This window comes from Symphodus melops (assembly GCF_947650265.1).
Source record: "Symphodus melops genome assembly, chromosome: 3".
NCBI lineage: Eukaryota > Metazoa > Chordata > Actinopteri > Labriformes > Labridae > Symphodus > Symphodus melops.
Window position 1 is genome coordinate 23331531 of NC_136693.1, and position 24700 is coordinate 23356230.

At 42.5% G+C, this 24700-nt stretch overlaps 1 protein-coding gene across 2 annotated transcripts in view; it reads right to left on the reverse strand.

Annotated features, from left to right (window-relative positions):
- The window catches only part of stard5 (StAR related lipid transfer domain containing 5), a 75517-nt gene extending 51109 nt beyond the window's left edge, over positions 1-24408 (reverse strand). Inside the window, exon 1 of one of the 2 annotated variants that reach the window (XM_079340007.1) lies at positions 24278-24408. In XM_079340007.1, the coding sequence (XP_079196133.1) occupies positions 24278-24367 (90 nt within the window). In that variant the 5' untranslated portion in view covers positions 24368-24408. The remainder of the gene's footprint in view (positions 1-24277) is intronic. The other variant, XM_079340008.1, reaches the window with a different exon arrangement.
- Positions 24409-24700: the final 292 nt, after the last annotated feature.

Below are 24700 nucleotides of genomic sequence, written 5' to 3' on the forward strand. Positions count from 1 at the left end.
ACTGCTATAAAAACTAAAAACAGAGAGAGACTGAGAGCTGTTGAGGAAGAGCTTCGTGTGTGTCTTTCTTCAATTCCTGCCAGGATATCAACTTTGTGTTCATCCAAACAAGCCCAGGTTTCACACTGAGTGAGTAGAAATATTTTTATTTGTGTTTATTTGATACCAAATAAACACAAGAATTACTTTATATTGTTAATATGGGCTACATAGTTTAATTTTTTTAACATTATCGACTGGTGGTGTGCCGCGAGATTTTTTCATTGAAAAAAGTGTTCCTTGGCTCAGAAAAGGTTGAAAAACACTGCTCTAGAGGTGATGGCGTCATCTAAATATTTAAAAAACCCAAGTCGCATGCCTACACGGAAAAGCCCCCTCACACGAGGCGGACCTAGCTAACGCCGCTCCTGCATCGCCAAGTCCGTCTGATAGTATGGAGAAGTTGTTAACAGAAATTTCGAAAATGAGTGATACTCTTCAGAGTGTGGCAACGGATGTTACGACCATTAAACAAACTACAGCAGAGCTAAGTACAGCGGTGACGGCTATGCAGGAGCACCTGGGGTGCAAGTCCTTGAAAACCATAGTAGATGGAATAATGTAAGGTTGGTGGGATGAAAGGAGACTTGGTACTAACTGGACGCTGCCTGTTTGTGTACAAAAGATTCTAACCGAAGGGCTCGGTGTTGAGATGGAGGATGAGTTTGAGATGGAGAGGGTGCATAGGCAGCTGGCTCCGATGCTGGTTCTAATTCGTTTTCTGAGGCAGTTGTGCTACGAGGTGATTAATGCAGCTAAAGAAACGTGAGGGTTTGTTTGGGAAGAGTGCCGTTTGTCTGTGACATGACGAGCGAGCTGGCGCTGAAGAGGAAAGCCTTTACATCTGTGAAACGCAAATTGCACGAGCGGAATGTAAGATACACACTGGCTTTCCCCACAACGCTGCACTTTAGATGGAAAGGAAAACGTTTGAGCTTTAACACCGCTGCAGCGGCTGACAAGTTTCTCAACGAGCACAGGCACAAGAAGACAGCAGACTGAGGTAAAGGTGCGAGATGCGTCGTCATTTACACTGGAGAAGATCGTTTGTTTGGAGCTGAATGAGATGGATCACCTGTGCAGGAGGTGGGGAGGAGTCTCTGTGCACGGGACAGTAACCACGGGAGATGTGATAACCCCATGGACCACTTTACTGTTTTGTTTTATTTTTTATTTGCTTCTCATCCACGAGGAATCTTAATCACTCGGATGCTGGCTGCTTAGAGTCAGTCGGACACCTTTTGTTTTGTTTCTGTTGGCTCGGTAAGTTTGCCTGTTTATTCTGTTATGTGTATTCAAAAACAGGAAGGTACATGGTAATGAGTTTTGATTCTCTTATGGACCCTAAAGTGTTGTTTTCACATGGACATTGGCAGACACTGACCTGAACAACTATCTTCTCATTGGGTATTTCCCCTTCTTCTTTTGTATCTTATATAGTTGACAAATGTCCAGTAGGCTAGTTATATTTATTTCGTGAAACATAACGAATGTGGAAGTCCTGTTAAAAGATGGAAAATATTTTCCCATTTGAAGAACTGCCAGGCAGATATTGTTTTTATACAGGAAACTCACATGCAGGGGATTGAGGCTGAGAAATTTAAAGGAGGATGGGTTGGCCATATTTTCCATAGCTCATTTTCAAATAAACGTAATGGTGTATTGATTTTAATTCACAAGAATGTCAGTTTTGTCCTTATAAGACAAGTTAAAGATACAGAGGGAAGGATTGTGTCGTTGAGGCCATTCTAGAGGGTATGATGGTGGTGTTGTGTAATATTTATGCACCCAACAAAGGTGATCCCAATTTTTATCATCAGGTTAATAAGATACTGGGGGACACTGACGGCCAAATTGTTTTTGCCTGTGACTTTAATGAGGTTGTGGATCCTTTCTTGGATAGGAGTTCATGCAGATCTCCTCTCCTGACTAAGGAGAGGGAAGCTTTACACATGTTGAGTGGTGATGTGGGCCTAACAGACATGGAGGTTAACTAATCCATCGATGCTTGACTATACCTTTTTCTCACATTGTCACAAAACTTACTCCAGGATAGATTTTTTTCTGATTAGCTCTTCTTTAACGGATAACGTGGCTAGCTGTGTGATAAATGCAATAACTATCTCAGATCACGCTCTGGTTGAATTACTTATCAAGGCTAATAAATACTGAGAAGAGGGGCAGGTGGAGGTTGAATACTTCCTTTATGTTAGACCCAATCTTTAAGGAAGCTGTGGAAAATGATTTAAAAAGTTTCTTTGAAATCAACATTGGTAGGGCAAAGGAAATTACAACGGTGCGGGAAGCTTCAAAAGCGTACATAATTGGTAAACTTATTGCACATGCTACCAAAAAGAAAAAAGAGGATTTGAGCAGAACTAGGATCTTGGAAAGGAATATAAAGGATAAAGAACTTAAACTATCTGAACAGTTCTCTGATGAGCAATTTCAAGAGCTCTGTAAACTCAAATCTCAACTCCACGAGATTTACAACAAGAAAGCAGAGTATGCCCTTTACAGATTAAGAACGAGTTTTTATGAAGGGGGAGACAAATCTGGAAAACTGCTTGCGAGGCAGGTGAAGGAAAAAACTGTTGCTAACACAATACCAGTTATAAATCAGGGTGATAAACAGTTTTTCTCGAATAGAGAGAGTTTTTCAACAATATTACGAAGGATTGGTTCAAGGTTCAAGGTTGTTTATTGTCAAATATGCTCCATGTTAAACATACAGCACAGATGAAATTGCAATCCCCCCAACCCCCAGTGCAAACCTGCAGTGCATAAAAAAAGTACTAAAAAACTAGCAATAAAACAATACTATAAACAAATAACTTAACTAAAAACATTTGGACAACAAATAACGAACGACAGACAATCGACAGACAAGGGCACTTGTGAGAATTTCACCATGAGGTAGTATGTGGATAAATTAAAGTATTAACAATATAAACAGAGTGCAGATTAAGTTACAAAGTTAAAAAGTGAGGTAGTGCGTTGAAAGGTGCAAATAGCATAACAGTAAACGGCTGTGCAGAGTTTTTAGGGTGCGTGAATTAGTGGAGCACGCGGGGGGTGGAGGTGGAGGGGGGTGATGACTGATGCTGTAGGGGCGGACTGTGGCAGGGTGCAGGGGGGGGGGAGGCAGAGGGTGGGAGGAGGGCTGAGGGGACGAATGGGGGGGAGAGCAGGGAGGGAGTTGAGTCTCCTGACAGCCTGGTGGAAAAGACTGTTCTTGAGCCTGCTGGTTCGAGCACGGAGACTCTGCAGTCTCCTCCCAGATGGCAGCAGGCTGAGGAGGCTGTGAGACGGGTGGGTGGGGTCACCTGCAATCCTGGTGGCTTTGCGGGTGAGACGTGTGTTGTAGATGTCCAGAAGGGGGGAAGAGAGACACCAATGATCTTCTCAGCTACTCTCACGATGCGCTGCAGAGACTTACGGCAGGCCACGGTGCAGGCGCCGTACCACACGGTGATGCAGCTGGACAGGATGCTCTCAATGGTGCCTCTGTAGAATGCGTGCATGATGGAGGATGTGGCTCTCGCTCTCCTCAGTTTGCGGAGGAAGTAGAGGCGCTGGTGAGCTTTTTTGGCCAGTGATGCGGAGTTGAGGCTCCAGGACAGGTCTTTGGAGATGTGCACACCCAGGAACTTGGTGCTGCTCATCCTCTCCACTGCAGCACCGTCGATGGTCAGAGGAGCATGCTGGGTGTGCGTTCTCCTGAAGTCCACAACAATCTTCTTCGTCTTCTCCACGTTCAGATGGAGATTATTGTCCTTGCACCACAAGGCCAGCCTGCTCACCTCACTCCTGTAGATTGACTCATCGTTGTTGTTGATGAGACCCACCACAGTCGTGTCGTCTGCAAACTTAACGAAGAGGTTAGAGCTGGAAGATGGGGTGCAGTCATGGGTCAGCAGAGTGAAGAGGAGGGGGCTCAGCACACATCCTTGGGGGGCCCCCGTGTTCATCATGATGGTGCTGGAGGTGTCGACCCGAACTGCCTGTGGTCTCCCTGTCAGGAAGTCCAGCAGCCAGTTGCACATGGAGGTGCTTAGGCCCAGGTCGTCCAGTTTGTGGATGAGCTGCTGCGGGATGATGGTGTTAAATGCTGAGCTGAAGTCGATGAACAGCATTCTGACGTGGGCGTCCTTGGTTTCCAGGTGGGTGAGGGCTGAGTGGAGGGCAGTGGAGATGGCGTCGTCGGTCGATCGGTTAGGCCGATATGCAAACTGGTAGGGGTCCAGGGTGGAGGGGAGGGCAGACTTGATGTGCTGCATGACTAGCCGCTCGAAGCACTTCATGAGGATGGGGGTCAGTGCGACCGGGCGGTAGTCATTGTAGCAGGATGGAGACGGCTTCTTGGGGACCGGGATGATGGTGGTGGCTTTGAAGCATGTGGGGACAACAGCTTGGCTCAGTGAAGTGTTGAAGATGTCAGTGAGGACATCTGTGACCTCCTCAGCACAGTCTCTCAGGACACGACCTGGGATGTTGTCAGGACCTGGCGCTTTCCGTGCATTTGTTTTCTTGAGGGATCGCTTCACGCTATCCCGGGAAAGCGTCAGTACCTGGTCGCCAGGAGAAGGTGGCGTCTTCTGTGCTGGGGTGCTGTTGTCTGCTTCAAAACTTGAGAAATTGTTGAGGTTGTTTAGCAGAGAGGTGGAGCTGTCACAGGTCTGCGGAGGGGGCTTGTAGTCCGTGATAGTCTGGACCCCCCGCCACAGGTTCCTGGTGTCTCTGCTGTCGGTGAAACGGTCTGCGATCCTCCTGGAGTATTGCCTCTTGGCCAATCTGATGCCACGTGACAGGTTGGCCCTGGCAGTCCTTAGGCCCACCGCGTCCCCAGCTCTGAAGGCAGTGTTCCTGGCCTTCAGGAGCCTGTGGACTTCACCTGTCAGCCATGGCTTCTGATTGGCCCGAATGGTGAAGGTCTTGGTGACCGTGACATCGTCCATGCACTTTTCCATGTAGGACGTGACGGTCTCTGTGTACTCCTTGGGTTCGGTGATGTTGTTGTTGGTGGCCGCCTGTTTAAACATGTGCCAGTCAGTGGTGGAGAAGCAGTCCTGGAGTGCTTCTGTGGACCCCTCAGGCCACACCCGTACCTGCTTCCTAACTGGTTTGGTGACTTTAACCAGTGGCCTGTATGCTGGCATTAGCATAACAGTGGTGTGGTCTGAGGCCCAGAGGTGGGGGAGGGAGAGGGCTTTGTAGGCCCCTTTGTTTACAGTGTAAACATTGTCCAGAATATTATTACCTCTGGTGGGAAACTTGATGTGGCCATGAAGTTGTGGAAGCACACTCTTGGGGTTTGCGTGGTTGAAATCCCCTGCCAGGATGAGAAAGGCATCAGGGTGTGCTGTCTGCTGCTCACTGATGTGCTTGTGGAGTTCATTCAGAGCCTCACTCCTGTTGTTGGTGGAGCCAGGAGGGATGTATATTGCTACCAGCAATATGGCACTAAATTCCCTCGGCAGGTAGAATGGCCGGCATTTAATAACCATAAACCCCACAACTGGTGAGCAGTGCTTACATAACACCACCGTGTCTCGGCACCAGGCATCACTGAAGTAAACACTCAGACCCCCGCCGCGGGTCATTCAACCCTCGACGAGCTCTCTGTCTGCCCGGTAGCATGTTAGCCCGGCTAGCTGAATAGCATGGTCCGGAACACTGTCATTAAGCCATGTCTCCACAAAAACAAAAACACAACACTCTCTCACAGTCCTGGAAGTTGTTCGGAGTAAGCGAATATAATCCAGTTTATTGTCCAGCGAGCGTACGTTGGCCAGAGTGATGGTCGGGATAGCCGGCCGGTGAGGGCTAGCCGCTAGCCTAGCCCGGATACCTGCTCGCTTGCCCCGTTTCTGTTTTCTTTCATTCCGACAATGGCGCTTCCACTGTGGGCTGGTTGCAGGAGTGGGGGTCGGTGATCGGGCAGGCCTCCGGAGCAGACCACAGTCCCGTAGCTCATCTGCTAATACTGGATTAAATTCCGTATTTGTGGTTTAACCGATGTCGAGCAGGAACTCACGGGTGAATGTGCGCCTTGGGGTTAGTGGACGCGACGAAGACGGACAAATACACAAAGATACACAGCCTAAAAAACATAAAAACGCAGGTTTGCAGGGAGAGAGAGGAGCCGCCGCGACTACACGCGCCGCCATCTTGGATCAATCTCATTGTACACATCCTCTGTAACTTCCAACACTGCACGTGAAGATGTGGAACAGTTTCTCTCTAAAATAGACCTGCCCAGGCTACAACCTGAAGAAGCCGATGTACTTGAGTCACCTATATCAGAGGATGAAATAAGGAAGGCAATTTCCTCAATGAAGAATGGGAAGTCACCTGGTTATGATGGGCTACCAGTCGAATATTATAAAGCTTTCATAGATATTTTTGCCCCAATATTACAAAGAGTATATCAGGAGATGTTTGAAAAAGAACGTTTAGGCTCAACCTTTAATGAAGCTGTGATCTCTCTGATTCCTAAATCAGGTAGGGATGCAACAGACCCTGCTAATTTTAGGCCCATAAGCTTGCTGAATCTTGATTGCAAAATTTTGACAAAGATTTTGGCCACATGTTTGCAATGGGTGTTGCCAAACATCATCCACCCCAATCAAGTGGGATTTATGAAGAATAGGACCTCAACTGACAATGTTAGATTATTACTACACTTAATGTGGCTGAATCAGTCTGAAAATATTCCCATTGCGGCTATTTCTCTTGATGCAGAGAAAGCCTTTGACAAGATAGAATGGCAATTTTTGTTCTGTACCTTGTCTCACTTCGGCTTTAATTCCAATTTTATTAAATGGGTCAAGATAGTATATGAGGAACCTAAAGCGGCAGCAATGACAAACGGGGTGGTCTCTCCATTTTTCAAGCTGACCAAAGGTGTTCTCTAAGTCCATTACAGTTTATCAGGTACTTGCAGTATCTATTAGGGCACACCCTGGCATAAAGGAGTCAGGGGAGGTGATACAGAACATAAACTCCTACTCTATGCAGATGATATCCTTGCGGTGGTGTCCGACCCTCTGGCATCCCTACCAAATCTGATGGACACTATCCAATCTTTTTCTAGGTTCTCAGGTTACACTGTTAACTGGAATAAGTCAGAGGCGATGCCCCTCTCTAATTCATGTCTCCCATTTATGGTGGAGAAGTTTAACTTTAAGTGGGTTCGAACAGGATTGAAGTAGCTTGGCATTAGACTGGCTCATGTTTTATTTTAAGTTTCTGTGTATTAATTTCACCATCTGACTTATAAGCATATGTGATGAAGTATATTTGTGAAGAAAACTGGTAAGAATGACTCCTCACATTCCAACATACGTTTAGTGTGAGCCTGGGCAGTTAATCTCTTTAATGATCATCTCCTTAAAAGGAATTGTTTACCAGACTAGATGTCAGGTTCTTGATGAGAGACAGGCCAGGTAGAATGCATCTTCCCCTACAGATTGGACAAAGGATGCGGGAGTATTATGCACCAATCGGAGAAAGGGAACCTCCGAAGATGCATAATTTGGCAAGCTTCGCCAATTGGAGGAAGGAGACCGCACATCTGAAAATGCATACCTTGGTTAGATATTCTCTGTCTAGAGTATAAAAGGGTTCAGGGAAAAATAGCTGGGGCTCAGACTTTGCGAACTGATCCAGCATCTGTCTGTTGTCAGGGACACGTAGTGTTGAACCCAGAGACTCTGTAACTTGTATTCTTGATTCATCTGGTTAATAAACTCTGTTTACCTGAAAGACGTCTTCAGTCATTCCTCTCATCCCATCAAAATAATGTGCAGAGAGATTCGAGGTAATTATTTAAAGGAGTCAGATTTCTGTTAACTAGGAAAAGGATTAAATAGGCGACTCTTATCCTTCATATGTTATCCGTCAAAATACCTTCTACAATTTTTAAGCGGTATGATGACATAGTTAAGACTTTTCTATGGTGTGGGAAAAGGCCAAGAATTAAGCTGAGAAGGTTGTGTGCGCATAAGGAGAAAGGTGGGATGGGCCTCCCTGACCCAAGATTGTACCATCTATCTTTTGGTGTGGCCAAAATAGCAAAATACTGGAGTGCAACAGAAGTTAAAACAGCTTGGATTGCCATTCAGACCCTTAGAGATGTTTTCTCAAAAAATGTTTAACATCACAAACCCTGTTCTCCTGCACTCAAGAGATGTGTGGATCAGAGTGCATAAAATGTTTAAACTAACACATATTAGACAGAAATATTCATCACTTTGGTGTAATTCTGATATCAGTTTTGGTAAAAAAAAACAAAAAACCTGTGTATTGGAAACAGTGGCATTCCAGAGGCACAAGTACTGTTGAAGATTTGCGTTGGGTCCAGCCAGGATGACAAAGTTCAGGCTGTGTCCCTTTGGAGAACCATGACAAAAGACTCTTTATCCCAGCAGGCCTTGCAGGTACTCCCAGAAGGCTTTGCCACACCTAACACATAGGTGTGAAGTTTGGGAGGGATAAAACCGAGCGTCTCCCATTGTTCACTCTCTTTCACACGTCGTCTGGCGACGTCCGAGGATACCCCTCTGCTTCCTTTTTCACAGCACGATTGTCTTTGTTTAAAAGTTTTGGCGCGCAGCTAACCCAAGGCCTTGAAGCATACCGACATCCTGAATTCCGAGCTCAGATCATCCATTTGAACGCATCTCCAAGAAGAGCGTCTTATTTCTCCCGTATTAAAACGGTATTGAGAGAGATCGGACTACGTCTCGTCCCGTCCTGTAAAGAAAGGACATCCACGGAGATCACCTCGCTCGACGGAGGACACCACGGCCCTGCTCAACCCCTTGGACGCGCCGCCATCACCATACAACTGCAGGGAGACGGATGCAGACTGTCCCAAGGACCCCTTTTCTTCCTTCATCAACCGCGGACAAACGGTTACAAGTGAGGCCTACATAGGTCTGGGCAGTTAGATATAGAGAGTGTGTTTAATAACTGAGTTATTATTGTGAAACCGTGATAATATTTGCTTGGTATTTGACCACTGCGTCTTAGGTTTTATGAGAGTAAAACCTCTTTTGTTTTCTTTATTTGGGCCGTTGCGTCCCGTGTGTTTCTCCGTGAAGTCTCGCGTCATAACCGGGTAATAGACTCATTATCAGAAAGACTAGTGTGAACGCCGTCTGATACAAATTCGGCCACTGGCTTCTGGTTGTGAAGTATCTATCTATCTATCTATCTATCTATCTATCTATCTATCTATCTATCTATCTCACACAGAAACACAGTGTGCCACGCTTGTTTGTTTATGTTTGTTACCTGTAGTTTAGTTTATAATAGTTGTTTGTTTGATTGAGTTTCATTGATTAATTTGATGTTACTTTGTTGAATAAATTCTCTTATAATTTAAAAAGTCATTGTTTGTGATTACTGTGGATTTGCTTTGTGACTTAGGCTGGGTGAAAGGGCTTTGTGTTCGGATTTCACACCTTCAATTAAATATAGATTAATTATTAATGATATTGGTATTTAATTAAATTGAGACTGATATTTGTAATATTTTGGTTGTTCCCTGTTTACAGGGTGTTGCTCCGAGGTTTTGTTAAACTCAGTTTAATAACAAATTGATTTATATTAATAATTAAATAAACTTATTACATTTATTTTGACAACTAAATTTTACATTATAAAAACCCAACCTAATCGTTGGTCAGGTATTCACTCCTGAAAACCCCAACATTTGTTTAAAGATGGGGTGTTTCTATTTTATAATAATCCAGTGGAGAAATTTAATCTGGTGTGTAAATTATATGAAACTTCAACCAGAAAACTGCAATGCCTCACAGTTTTACAAGACTTAACTCTTCGCTGTGTAACTTTTCTGCACATCTGAAGATTATCTGGCAGAAAGATCTTGAAGATCAAATTGAATGTGATAAATGGAATAAAATTGTTGTAGAATGTGGTAAATATGTAAGAGAGGCTCGGGGTAAGCTCACACAGTATAAGGTTATACATCGGTTTTATCACACACCATCCAGACTTCATAGAATGAAACCGTTGAGTGATAACTTGTGCTGGAAATGTCAAAGTGAAACAGGAACTTTTCTGCATTGTTTGTGGGAGTGTCATCTGGTCAAACCTTTTTGGACTCAGGTCATTCATATATTGATCAGTTGGTTTAAGTCAGAAATTCCTTTTAATTCAATGTTGTGTTTACTGGGAGACCGATCTCAGATACCGAACATATCCAAGGGTGATTTCTGTGTGATCATGGTGGGTACAATAACAACCTGTGGAGTTGTTTTAAGACACTGGAAAACATCACAGGCCCCACATGTGAAAGAATGGGTCAGTGCAATGACTGAAACCGCATCTTATGAATGTATGCTGAACAGACTCAGTAACAGAGAGTTGGAGAAGGGGTCTCCTTGGGACAGATTTTGGGACTACATAAGGGTGGATGACATGTCCAAATAATTTTCAGTGTCATCCCTGATAGGATCATCTTTTAGATGTATTCCTGATTTCACTTGCCTCTGCTGTGATGAGCATTTTCTGTAATAATTTTGACGTGTGTGTTGGGTCCAGCCAGGATGACAAAGTTCTGGCTGTGTCCTTTGGAGAACCAGGACAAAAGACTCAAGGTCCCAGAGGCCTTTGCAGTATTTCACACCTACATGTGAAAGGAAGGGGGACCCGAAACCCCTCTCCTCTCATTGGAGGGGACTGAAGGTGCACCCCTCCCCCACACAGCCCAAGTTACAAAATCCCAGAACAACTAGTGTTCTCTCTCTTTCATACGCCGTCTGGCGACGTTCGAGGATACCAACTCTGCTTCCTGTTTCAACACGCTTCTCTTTGTTTAAAGTTTTGGCGCGCAGCTAATCCAAAGGCCTTGAAGTATAGCGACGCGCTGATTTCCGAGCTTAGATCATCCATTTGAACGCATCTCTAAGAAGAGTGTCTTATTTCTCCCGTATTAAAACGGTATTGAGAGAGACTGTAAGGATTATGTCTCGTTCCGTCCTTTAAAGGACATCCACGGAGATCACCTCGCTCGACGGAGGACACCACGGCTCTGCTCACCCTCTGGGACGCGCCGCCATCACCATATAACTGCAGGAAGACGCTAGAGACCGCCACAGCAAAGGACCCTCTTTGTTGCTCCTTTCATCAAAAGTGGACAAAACGGTTACAAGTGAGGCTTAGCTAGGTCTGGGCAGTTAGATATAGAGAGTGTGTTAAATAACTGAGTTATTATTGTGAAACGGTGATAATATTTGCTTGGTGTTTTACCACTGTGTCTTAGGTTTTATGAGAGTTAACCCTCTTTTGTTTTCTTTATTTGTGCCGCTGCGTCCCATGTGTTTCTCTGTGAACTCTTGCGTCATAACCGGGTAATAGACTCATTATCAGAAAGACTAGTGTGAACGCCGTCTGATACAAATCTGGCCACTGGCTTCTGATGGTGAAGTAAACTATGCTCTGAGTTGTGCGTGAGTTCCAGGCTGAGATTGAGCTTTCGAGGTGCGTTGTTTTCTTTCCCTCGCTCTCTCCCTTCGCACACACGCACCTTTCGGCAGACGCACACACATAGAGATCTGTGGCTCTTCAGACGCTGCAGAAACTTGGATCAGGTAGAGACAGAGTTTGACTCCGTCTCTAGGGCGTGGACGATGCCATCCTCTATCTTCTACACAGGGCTTACTCTCATCTGGACAAAGGGAGCAGCGTGATGAGAATCATGTTCTTTGATTTCTCAAGCGCTTTCGACACCATCCATCCCCTCCTACTGAGAGACAAGCTGACCGAGATGAGGGTGGACTCGCACCTGGTGAGGTGGATCACTGACTACCTCACAGAGAGACCACAGTACGTCAGACTGAAGGACTGCACATCTGACACTGTGGTCAGCAGCACCGGTGCACCACAGGGGACTGTGCTCTCCCCCGTCCTGTTCACCCTGTACACCTCGGACTTCCAGTACAACTCCGAGCTCTGCCACATGCAGAAATACTTGGACGACACTGCGATAGTTGCTTGTGTCAGGGATGGACAGGAGGAGGAGTACAGGAGCCTGATCGAGGACTTTGTGACGTGGTGCAGTGACAACCATCTGCAGCTAAACACCTCCAAGACCAAGGAGATGGTGGTGGACTTCCGAAGGAAGAAACCACATCTAGAACCGGTTTCCATCGGCGGGGTCGACGTGGAGGTGGTCAGGACCTACGGGTACCTGGGGCTGCAGCTGGATGACAAGCTGGACTGGTCGCCTAACATGGACACTACCTGCAGGAAGGGACAGAGCCGTCTGTACTTCCTGAGAAGGCTGGGGTCCTTCAACATCTGCAAAAAGCTGCTGCAGATGTTCTACCAGTCTGTGGTGTCCAGCGTCCTCTTCTACGCCGTGGTGTGCTGGGGAGGAAGCTGCAAGAAGAGGGACGCAGCACGCCTGGACAGACTGGTGAGGAGGGCCGGCTCTGTGGTGGGCACAGAGCTGGACTCACTGGTGACAGTGGTAGAGAGGAGGTCTCTGGACAAAATGCTCTCCATCATGGACAACACACAACACCCTCTGCACAGCACCTTCACCGGGCAGAGGAGCATGTTCAGCGAAAGACTGCTGTCACAGTCATGCTCCACGGACAGACTCAAGAACTCTTTTGTCCCCCTGGCCATCAGATTGTACAACACTTCACTGCCACGGCAGGGAAGAAGCGCACAGTGATCCCTGGACTCTTTTTTCACTTTTGTCTCATTCCTCATCTGCACTGCTGACCTCAGAGTCAGCCTCCAGCTGGACACTTTAATGCATATTGATAGTCACCTTACTGAGCACTGGTCACTTTAAAGATAATCACCCTAATCATGTCTGGTTTCATCCTACTGTTGTGTTATGCTACATCTGTAATGGCTGACATGATCACCCTAATTAGGTCAAGTTTCACTCTATTGTCTTCAACACTTAATGCTAATCTGCTCCCCAATAGTTGGGTACTCAATGATAATCACCCTAAGCACTCCTGGTTTCAGGTTATTGTCTAGGACACTTAATGCAAATCACTGCTCCTTTAAGTTGGTGAGCCAATTTACATTCCTGCATGACTGTTTAATGACTGTACTCACACCTCTGGCATAAGCTCAAACACCTCTGTACATGCACATGTAAATAGTTTCTAGAAGGTCAGCACTTTGTTTCTAAGGTTCCTTAACTGTTTACAGGTCTCTTTTAACCAGCACATGTTTTTCTCTCCTCACAGGTTATGTACATTATGCTATATAAGTTTTAAGTCTAATTGCTAATGCTAACTGCACAGGTTTAACATATAAGTATGTTTATTCTTAGTCACAGGGGGGGGGGGGGGGGGACAGCGGGTGTGTATTGTAACTAATGTCTTGTGTCCTGCCTGTCTGTATACTGCTACTGGATGCCTTGAATTTCCCTCGGGATCAATAAAGTATCTATCTATCTAGACAATAGACCAGGTTAGGAGACCTATGGCTGCCATTTTGATCTCGATCTCTCACACACACACACACACACACACACACACACACACACACACACACACACACACACACACACACACACACACACACACACACACACACACACACACACACACACACACACACACACACACACACACACACACACACACACACACACACACACACACACACGCCACGCTTGTTTGTTTTGTTTGTTACCTGTAGTTTGGTTTATAATAGTTGTTTGTTTGATTGAGTTTCATTGACTTAACTTGATGTTGCTTTGTTAAATAAATTCTGTTATAATTTAAAGAGCAGTTGTTTGTGATTACTGTGTATTTGCATTGTGACTTAGGCTGGGTGAAAGGGCTTTGTGTTCAGATTTCACACCTTCAATTAAATACCGATTATTAATTATTAATGATATTGGTATTTAATTAAATAATTTGAGACTGATATTTGTAATATTTTGGTTGTTCCCTGTTTACAGGGTGTTGCTCCGAGGTTTATTAAACTCAGTTTAATAATAATTATTGATTTATATTAATAATTAAATAAACTTAATTATTAAATTTATTTTGACAATCAAATGTTACACCATAAAACCCAACCTAACCGTTGGTCAGGTATTCGCTCCTGAAAACCCCAACATGTGTATCTTCCTTATTTTTATAGTTTTCCTCTTTTGCCTGCTGCTCTAGTTTATGTTCACTTGATCTGTGTACTAAAGTCTGCCTGCATGTTTTGTGAAAGATAAGGGTTTCTATATTTTTGAATTATGTCAATGTCATGTACCATGCTTGCAAAAAAAGTTGAATAAAAATATTTGAATTCAAAAAAGACATCATAAAAACGAGTAATGAACTTTTTAGTCGGACACTGAAGCAGTAACTGCTCTATCGGTGATTTTATCGCAATAACATGGAATCTCAGGATTATATTTGGTCTGGATCTGTTCAAATGATAATAAGGATGGTCCTTCGCACAAATCACACATCTTTATCCCATGGGATCAATCATGCCTGGCTTAAAGGGATACTTCACCCATTTACATGAGCTGTGTATCATTAGAAACATAGTAGTAGTGTTGAATGGTCGTGAATCCAACCCTCATTTTGCCATATATGACGCTTTTTGCATCACATGAAGAAAACTTTCAAGCAAAGAAAAACACATTTTTCTCCTCTCAAGGCTAAATGAGGGTTGGATTCACGACCATTCACCACTACTACCATGTATCTAATGACACACAGCTTCATGTAAATGGGTGAAGTATCCCTTTAAAGTCCGGGTTACCTTGTATTGGGATCAGTAGAGGAGTCAGGTTGGACCTTTTCTCAAGCTTTTGTGTAACAAACCATGCTTTTAATGTATTGGAAATGATGGGGTTGTTGTTACATTAAGTTCTAGCAGATCTCAAGTTCTTGCAGGACAAAAGGCCCAACAATGAGCAAGAGGTATGCGACGACTCAAGGTCTAACCAAACAGAGGCGGAATCAAGTAGCTTCAGCACTTTGTTTGAGAACAACAAAGGATTCATCTGTAGGGGACACAGTAATCTGGGAAGCACGTTCATTTTAGTGAGAGAGGGAGTGGACTCCATCTCTGTAAGTCCTTTTTTATATTCTCTAGAAGAGGGGTAAAATTGGCCCTAAACATCTGATGAAACATTGGAGTACTTTTAATGCCTGGGTATACAAATCCTGACATGGACCACCGGAATGGGAACAAAACTAACGAGTTAGTATTATCTCTAAGGGTCCCCAATGGCATAGCCATAGATTTTGAGAAATTAATTTTGTAACCAGAGAAGACACTAAACTGATGAATAATTTCAATGAGGCGAGGAACAGAGGTCACAGGCTCTGTAATAAATAACAGAATGTCAGCGCAAAGTGACATTTTGTGCGGAGTTCCACCGACACATCACATTTGCTAAATCCTGCCTGATGGCCTCAGCGAAAGGTTCCACTGCAAGGGCGAAAAGGGCAGGGCTAAGAGGACAGCCCTGACGCGTTGAGCGTTGAAGTTGGAAGCTCTCTGATCTATAACCATTTGTAATGACTGAAGCCCTTGGTCTATTATATAATAACCTAACCCATTTTATAAAATTTTCGCCCAATTGAATTTACATAAGACACGGAACAGATAAGGCCATTCGACGCGGTTGAAGGCCTTCTCCGCGTCCAATGAGATAACCAAGCTATCAGTGTCTTGTGCTTGGCAGAGATGGATAATCTTCAAGAGCCTCCTAACGTTGTTACTGGAGCTCCTGCCTTTTATAAAGCCAGTCTGATCATTCTTAATGATGGAGGGTAAAACCTTCTCCAATCACAACGACAGAATCTTAGATAATAGTTTAAGATCTTGGTTAAGAAGGGCAATGGGTCTGTAACTAGAGCAATCGCCAGGGTTCTTACCTTTTTTAAAGATTAGAGTGATGTCAGCTTCTCTAAATGAATTAGGAAGGCTATCAGATACAAAAAAAGTGCTCCAACATCTCCAAGAAAGGGCCCAACAACATGTGGTGGAATTCTTTGTAAAATTCAGAGCTAAGGCCATCTGGCCTGGGCGCTTTACCTGACTGTAGGCTTTTAAGTGCTAACAGGGCCTCCTCCCTAGAGAAAGGAGCATTTAATTCACATTTCAAGGTTCAAGGTTCTTTATTGTCAATTCCAAAATATGTCAGACATACAGTGAAATCGAAATTACGTTTTCCCCCTCCCCACAGTGCAATGTAGATAAAAAAGGTACGGTAAATAAAATAAAAGGTAAAAAAGATAAATAATATTTACATTAATAAAACTAAATGTGCAAAAAGTACAAAGTTAAATAAAATGGAGTATAAACAAGATTATAAGAAAAGTGAAACTTGTTTTTGAATTTTTGAACATCAGAGATAGTAAGGAGGACAACACCTGTCAGAAATGACTCAATTTTCTCTGATGCCCCTGGTGGATGGTCTGCTTTGTACAGCTGAGCATAAAACTGTTTGAAAATATTGATAATATTTTTATTGTTAAAATAAAGGGGAACATTTGTGTCTAAGATTGAGGGTATTACTTGAGAATCTGTCTTGACCTTGGTTAAATAAGAAAAATATTTGCTGGGCTTATTACCATATTTGTACAACCTTTGTTTTGAGAAGAGAATAGAGCTCTTGGCCTGCACAGCGCACTTCCTTTGTATTAGCATGAGGTTGGATGACGAGCCAAGTGCCTTTTTAATGTCCTCTAACTCTTTCTCAAGTTTTAGTTGCTGTTCCATTTGCTTGCGTTTTCTTGAGGCTGAATAGCCTATAATTAAACCCCGGATAAATGCTTTGGACGTTTCCCATAATAAAGAGGGGTCTTTGATAGACTGAGAGTTTATAGCATGAAATATCTTAAATTCACTTGTCAAATATGAAGTAAATTTCTCATATCTCAAACGACGTGCATCAAATCTCCAACGTCTACTTTTTGCAGAGTCCCCACTAACAGCTATTTCTAGGAGTAAAATAGAATGATCGCTTACAACAATATTGCCGATCTAACAAGATAACAAGTGCAGCACCAATGATTCGGGTACGAAAAAAAATCAATCCCAGTGTGGCATCTGTGAGGAGGGGAGTAGATGATGGAACCTTTATCACATTACAGCGATCTCTTCACAAATGGACGTGAGAGCATTAGCTTGACTCGTCAGAGGCGCGCTTCGAGAGGAAGCCTATCAATTAGAGGGTTCAACAAACAATTTAAAACTCTCCTATTAAAGCCACAGTAGAAGCTAACTCCATAAATTCTGAGAAGACTTTTGTTAGAAAAGCTAAGGAGTAATTCGGAGGACAGTAAAGATTCATAATCATTATCTCCTCTCCCTGTAAGACCCCCTTTACGATCACAAATCTCCCGTATTTATTCTTGACACTTGCAGAAATTTGAAATGGTAAGTTCTTATTTATAAGTATGACTGCACCTCTGCTACTGGTAGTAAAGGAGATGTAAACTTGGCAAACCCAACCGTGTTCAAGTTTTAGACGCTCATCGTCATTTAAGTGCGACTCTTTTAATAAGGCTACATCTACCTCTTCCTTTTCAATAAAGCAAAAACTTCTCTGCTTGACATTCCCACGCAGACCTCTTACATTCCAAGAACAAAACTCTATCTTGTTAGATAACATTAGCGCAAATAAGAGTTTGAGAAATGATTCCCTCTCAAGGTAAATAAAAAAAAAAAAGTTTCATGAAACGTATTTTGGACCACTGTGTCTTTGTTTAGCTAACATAGTTGCACTCGCGAGGGCCCTAAAATGTTTTGCACGCATTAGAAAAGTAAACAGAAACACAGTGCCAATTACCCCCTTCATCGCCAGTGCACAGACAAACAAAGCATGTGACATAACTCAGTTGACAAGGGGCCACTAAGGCACCTGCAAAAAAATAAAAAAAATATCACGATCAAATATATATTAAGTAGTAGCGGTAAATGTGATACAGAGATTATTGCTGAAATCACTGGGCTGCAGCAGCACACGACTAGATGTCCATAACAAATATGCCATAACAAACAATTTTACCAAAATAAATGACTCACTATCACAGCTTGGTTCGGCTATCCACGCATCAATCAGCCATGGTTCGCTTCGCCCGTCACAAAAGACAAAGCTTCAGCCAGAGAAAGAAAAGTTTTCTTCATGCCGTTAAATGACACCTGTAGCCTCATGGGGAAAAGCATGGAGTATTCTGCCCCGGTATCCCTAAGACGTTGTTTAACCTCCGTTAAATCCTTTCGCTTCCAAAGCACTGCAGCAGACAGGTCGTTGTAGAAGGAGATCTTCTTGCCCTCCAGGATGATATCACCATTGCTCGACTTGCGCTTCACAGCTGCCAGAACCTTCTGCTTGTCAGGAAAAGAGTGGAATCTGATAATGACTGGGTGGGGGCGCTTATCGTTGCCGGGCTTGGGCGCTAAAGATCGGTAACCCCTTTCCAACTTTACCCATCCTCCCTTGGCTTCCATGCCAAGGAAATTCGGAAGCCAGTGTTAAAAAAACCCCAAAGCATTCTTCCCCTCCATGTTCTCTGGGATGTTGAAAACCTGTAAAATTTTCCGACGTCCTCTGTTCTCAAGCTTGTCGATGTGATCTACAAGAGATTCAACTTTCCTCTCGAGGGCTAGCAGTTTAGCCTCCTGCAGCCCATTAGCTGTTTCGACCTGTAGCACCCTCGCTTCTACCTCGTCAAATTGGTCGGCAGCTTTTTTTAGCTCATTAGTATGCGAGAGGACTGTTTTTGCCAGATGGTTGAGTTTTATCATTAATGGTCATCATAAGTTTATTTGTCATCAGCTCCAATGCCTTCGCCAGCCCAGGATCGAGTTCCATCTCGCTGTCATCCTCCTCTCGCTCGCAGCCATGTTGGGCTAACGGTGTAGTTGCGCTCTCGGTGGTTAGCTGTCGCGCCTTGCTGCTGCCTTTGCTCTTAGTAAGTGGTATTGTTTGGTCTTGTTTTAACCAGAAATGTTCAAGAGACATACTACTGCATAAACAGTGGAAAAAAAGAACCGTATCTTCAGGGAGAATGTTAAATATGCACAGGTGCCTGCAGAGCTTCCAAAAGAACATCCGTCTCCTAAGCCGCCATGACGTGACCACCACCTCTTGATAGTTTTAATAACTTTACACTTTAAATCAAACATTTTCCTGAATGTGACATGTACGACGTATGTCATTTATAAACTAGAGAGACAGATTCAGATGTCATGGAGGATGAACTTTATTCCTGTCAGCATATTGTGTATCATGGGCTTTATTGAACATTTTGTGGAGACATTTTACAGATGACATGAGGTAATTGAGATTTTAAAGGGTTAAAGTTTGTAATACAGGGGAAAAGTAGATGCATATGTTCTTCATTTAATGTGGTTGAAAGCTGCACAACATGCTGCAGTCTGTATATCACTGGGACCTGAATGAAGCCACACAACTATCAAAGATTTACATTCACCTGGAAGTCCATGGCTACAGTGCCTTTCTATTCAAAGGTATGTGTGTGCCTACATACAATATATTTGTATTTATTATTCATTGTTAGTCACTGCCATTTCTTTGCTGCTTGATTTGTTGACCTATATCCCAATAATCATAATAGTCCTACTTATGAAGCACATTTAAAATCACAAGTTTACAAGGTGATTTGAAAAGGCAAACAAACGGGTAAATTAAAATTAAGGAGCAGATCACAGTCTAAATGTCCTCCTATTGTACCATTGGGTCTTTAAATGAAACTTTTGTAGTTCATTAAAGTTAGGGGAGCACATTACTTCCATGTTATCCCCCAGTCCTTTATGATTTAAAGCCTCACCTTATGATGTTTTAAGTTCAATAAAAACTAGATAACTAAATAACAGAAATGAATATCCTGATCAACATTACATGACTTGATTAAAGGTGCTGGGAAAGGTAAAAAATGTTTAGAACATTTTTTTTTTTTTAGATTTCTTTGTGTAAGGTCAAGATTTCACTTTTTATTTTTGAAGCTAAAAATGCCTCTCCTCTTTAAGACAGAAGAGTAAATCGAGCCTCTGTAGGGTGACAGCTGACTTGAAAAAGAAGTGGAGACATGAAGTGGTAGTATTTTATGCTTCTGAACCCAAAAGGATATCCTTTCTGTGGAGTATTCAAACAAGCAATGTGTAATTTTGCTAAATTCAATTCTCACATAACCCTTTCCTCTGTTTTTTCTAAAGCCCAGTGCCTGATGGGAGGGTGGTGACCTGAGTGTCGAGGATATGATGCGTCACTCCTGATGCTTGAGTCAGGGTCAAAATAAAGGTGAACAGAACTTTGTATAATTTTCTCCTGTTTGTGTTTTTTGTCTTTTTAAAATAAATCACTTTGGGAACACACACACAGATGAATTTGAACACATACTTGAGTTTATGTATCTTGTAATTAGCCCCCCTCATTGACACGATTAAGTGGTCCAACGGCACAAGGTAAGAAAATAGCCCAAAAGAGAAATGGAGCAAAATACTGAATGATGGTGAGGATTAAAAATATCCAATTAAAGGCACATGGTAAACTCAAACTATGGTGACAAAAAAAACTTCAACTAGCGAGTTCAGCCAATCTTACCATACAGTATAAAACATGGAAGTAATGTGCTCCTTTAACTTTAATGAACTCCAATATTTTCATTTAAAGACACAGTCGTACAATAGAAGGAGAGTGAGGTTGTGATCTGCTCCTTACTTTTAATTTACCCGTTTGTTTGACTTTTCAAATCACCTTGTAAACTTGTGATTTTAAACGTGCTTCATAAGTAGGATTATGAGGCCCTGTTCCCATGAGAACGCAGCCTAGAAACTTGCAAAAATGACCCCACTCCGGATTCGAAGTACAAATCGTCTACTCTGCAGATCTTGCCTCCAAAAACGATGTAGTTCTCACGCCCCGCCAGTAGTGGGCAGTGGAACTTTACAACGTGGCGCGACACCCATTAGTATAACCACTTCCTCCCCAACATGCTCCACAGGCCCACCAACGACTAGTTCTCCCAGGTCTTACCCAAATGCTGCGTATAGTTGCCCTGCGCTTGGGTAAAGGTTGAACTATTTGCCACAAGTATTCAATGCTCTTTCTGCGGCGACATACACAATGTATCATATCAAGGTTCTGTTTTAAGAGACGATACAACGCAAATAACTGCTGAAGCAAACACAAGTAGGATCCGCCGCCATTGTTGTTTATGTTTGTTCTAATAAGTAAGGCACTGTAGCCATGGACTTCCAGGTGAATGTAAATCTTTGATAGTTGTGTGGCTTCATTTAGGTCCCAGTGATACAGACTGCAGCTGTTGTGCTGCTTTAAACCACATTGAGTGAAGGACAGATGCATCTACGAAAGACAGAGAAACTGTTTCACTTAATATTTTAATAGTTTTCCCCTGTATAACAAACTTTTATCCTTTAAAACCTCATTTACCTCACCTCATCTGTAAAATGTCTCCACAAAATGTTTAATGAAGCCCATAATACACAGTATGCTGACATCAGTGATTTAGGCAGAAATGGGAAAACAGGGGGTGCAAAAAAAATACAGGGGGTGCAAATGTTTTTCAGTGTCACGCACGGTGGAGCGGAGGTTATGTACTCCCTAACACACTGGTTTTGAAGAAAACTGAATAAGTCTTTAAATTGTGCATTCTGTTCAATAAGATACATTGTTACACATTTTAGTTTTCACATTTTAGTTTTCCCAACCTTGATAATGTTGATTTACTGTACAGCCCCTGCCCTGACACACCCCTTCATCATTTAACTGTAACTAACTTGGTTCATGTTGTCTAACCCCTTTGTAGTTGGCCCACTACTTCTATCTGCACTTTCTTTAAAAAACAAAAAAACAATAAATTCATAATATTACATGTGTCATCCAGCAATAATAGATCCCAAGTCCCAAAGTCAATCATCTGTCAGCATATTCAAATGTGGAGCTGACCCGAAAAGGTGGAGCTAAACCCTGCAGTTCGTTGATTGGTTGAAAGAATCGTCACTTCCGTGTTACGTCGGTAAACAAAACTCCGCCGTGTTTAAACCATTGACTGTAACACACAGCTGATTGTTTGTATATTCCTCCTCGCCGCACACAGCCTTCTCTGAAACAAAGCTTGATTGAGTTCTTGTAATAAATAGTCACATGCCAATGACAAAGTGGATGAACTGCTGGATGTCTTCCAGCGTTGGTTTTGTTTATGTTGCGTTTTTCTCCTTTGTTGAATTTATTAGTTAGCGGTTAGCTGTTAGCGGTTAGATGCTATCATATGACACTATTTACATAGAGCCTATCGTCATCCGGCTAACACGCCGTCTACCAAATAAGGCACAGGTGGCTGTAGAAACGTATACGGGATCGGGTTTAAGCTTTTCAGTACCGGTATTCGGCAAACATATTCTTTTATTAGAATGTAGCCTAATCAGATATTTAGCGCACCGTACAGAAACCCGTGTAGTAAGCACGTCTATTAAATATAGATATTTGCACGGCCTAGGTCAAGCCGTGCAATAATTTCAAGGCCGTGTTATTTTTAAATAGGCCGTGCAAAAAGCGGTTTCACGGCAGGCTACCTAAATCTATGGCTGACATCCTCCATGAAAACATGAAAAAATTTAACAAAAAATTTTACGTTGTTTTGGATGATAAAGATAGTCCCCTACCGTTGTCTCCAAGCTTGACAGCTAAAAACAAACTACGTCAGGTCCAGCCCGGCGTCACTGATTTAAGTTGCGCGTGAAAGATACAGTAAGTTTCACGCACGAGATAGTAAGTAGCGATAAAAAAAAAAATTAACCATGTCACCTCCAGGGCTCCGTAGTTAACTACACAACAGACATGCTGGAAATTGTGTGGGGAAATGGGTGTAAAATCACGCTCATTATTTGGAAATGTACTACAAATGAAGGGTGAAAAGTATGGGTGACATGACATTTAAGACTATACTGGGTTATTAATTTCCTAAAGAATGTACAGTGCTACATCAAGGTAACCTGCCAGGGGATACTGTTTAATATGAAAAATGACACTATCAATATGTTGCAAGCGGCAACAAAGAAACTGTCATCAGGAAAGTGTTATAAATTAATATTGATCATTTAATACAATAAATACACTTTAACACTTGCTGTGTGTTTGAGTTGTTTTTCTAACAGAAAAGTTGTCCCTCGAGTTTGGATGAAAGTATGAAAGCCTTTAAGCAGACATTTATCCATACATTTTATTTTCCTACATTTTCCCATTGCAATAAATTACAAATATTAAAGGACGAAGCCTGAGTGACATCACCCATCTGTTACTACAGGCGATTCTTGAGGCTTATGCTGGAAATTCTGTCTCACCCTAACTTTCAAACAACCAAACTGCTACACTGCACCTGTCAATCATTTAAGATGTGGCCTGACTCTGGACAACTTATCATTGATAAAATAAAAACAGATTTGTTATAAAAGATTAACCCTGCACAGTGTGTGCCCATATTGAAAATAACTACCCTATTTACCTTTTGTACCAGGCTTTCTTTAATGTGGTGATGTGACTTTCAGGGCTTTTGGAGTCAGCCTCAAAGGCAGTTTTTTGCACTTCATAAGCACATTCACAAGTATTGTTGGTTGTTTTTATAGAGATCACTGCTCATTTATCTAGTCCATTGTGCAAAGAAAACGTTTATGAATAATGTTTTTTTCCAAGTTGAATTTAAATAACTTAAAGAATTAAAGGCATTCTGCCTCATATTTTACATAGTATTCTATATTTACATGCTCAATTAACACCTCTTCTTTTTTTGTTAAGAACCTGGTGACTTGCTTTTTATGTAGCTTTATTGTTTTTTGTTTAAATCTGTTTTTCATCAAGCATGTTTTGTTTTTCAGTTAGTTTAATGTGCTACCTTGTGCTTTGAATGAAATGGAATGTATTACACATTCCAGTCAAAGACTGCCTTTGCATGGAAAAGAAGACAAAGTATTTTCTATTATTCTATTCTGTCTAGATATTATAATTTAATTCTTGATAAAAAAAAAAAAATAATGAAAAAAAACAGCTGAAATGTAATCTTTATCATATAACAACCAGCATTTTTAAACAAAGCTACCGCGATAAATAAGTTAAAACGTCAACCTCGGGGTTCCGTATTAAAGCGTCATTTTTCGGCATAGGCGTCTACGATAGGTTTTGGAACACACATGAAGCTACCTTTCATTTAGAAAAATAATAAGAATAATTTACCGATTTCTTGCAGAGTTTCCACCCGGACGCATCCTTCTTGTAGCTCATCAGGCAATCAGCCACAGACTTGGTTTTATCTTCATAGTCCATGATAGAAAACCGGTGAAAAGCGAAAGAACCCTTACTAACTGAATTTACTGTTCAGAGAAGCTGGCGTTATGGCCAACACAGGTGACTGCTATCCCCTCATTCAATAAAAATACAGAGTTACACGTTTCTCTTTATGCAACAAATTCAGCAGGGGTCAGTAGCTTTAGCTTGGCTAACGTTTGAACAGAAACCTCGTCAGGTAAGCATGTTCCAATACTTAACAGCTAGCGTTGGCTAAATGAATGAAAGGTACAGTGTAATTATTGTTAGCTACAGAGCAGCTGGCTCGTAGGCTCGGTATGTATGTAGCCTATGTAAGGAGTTAAAACAAAC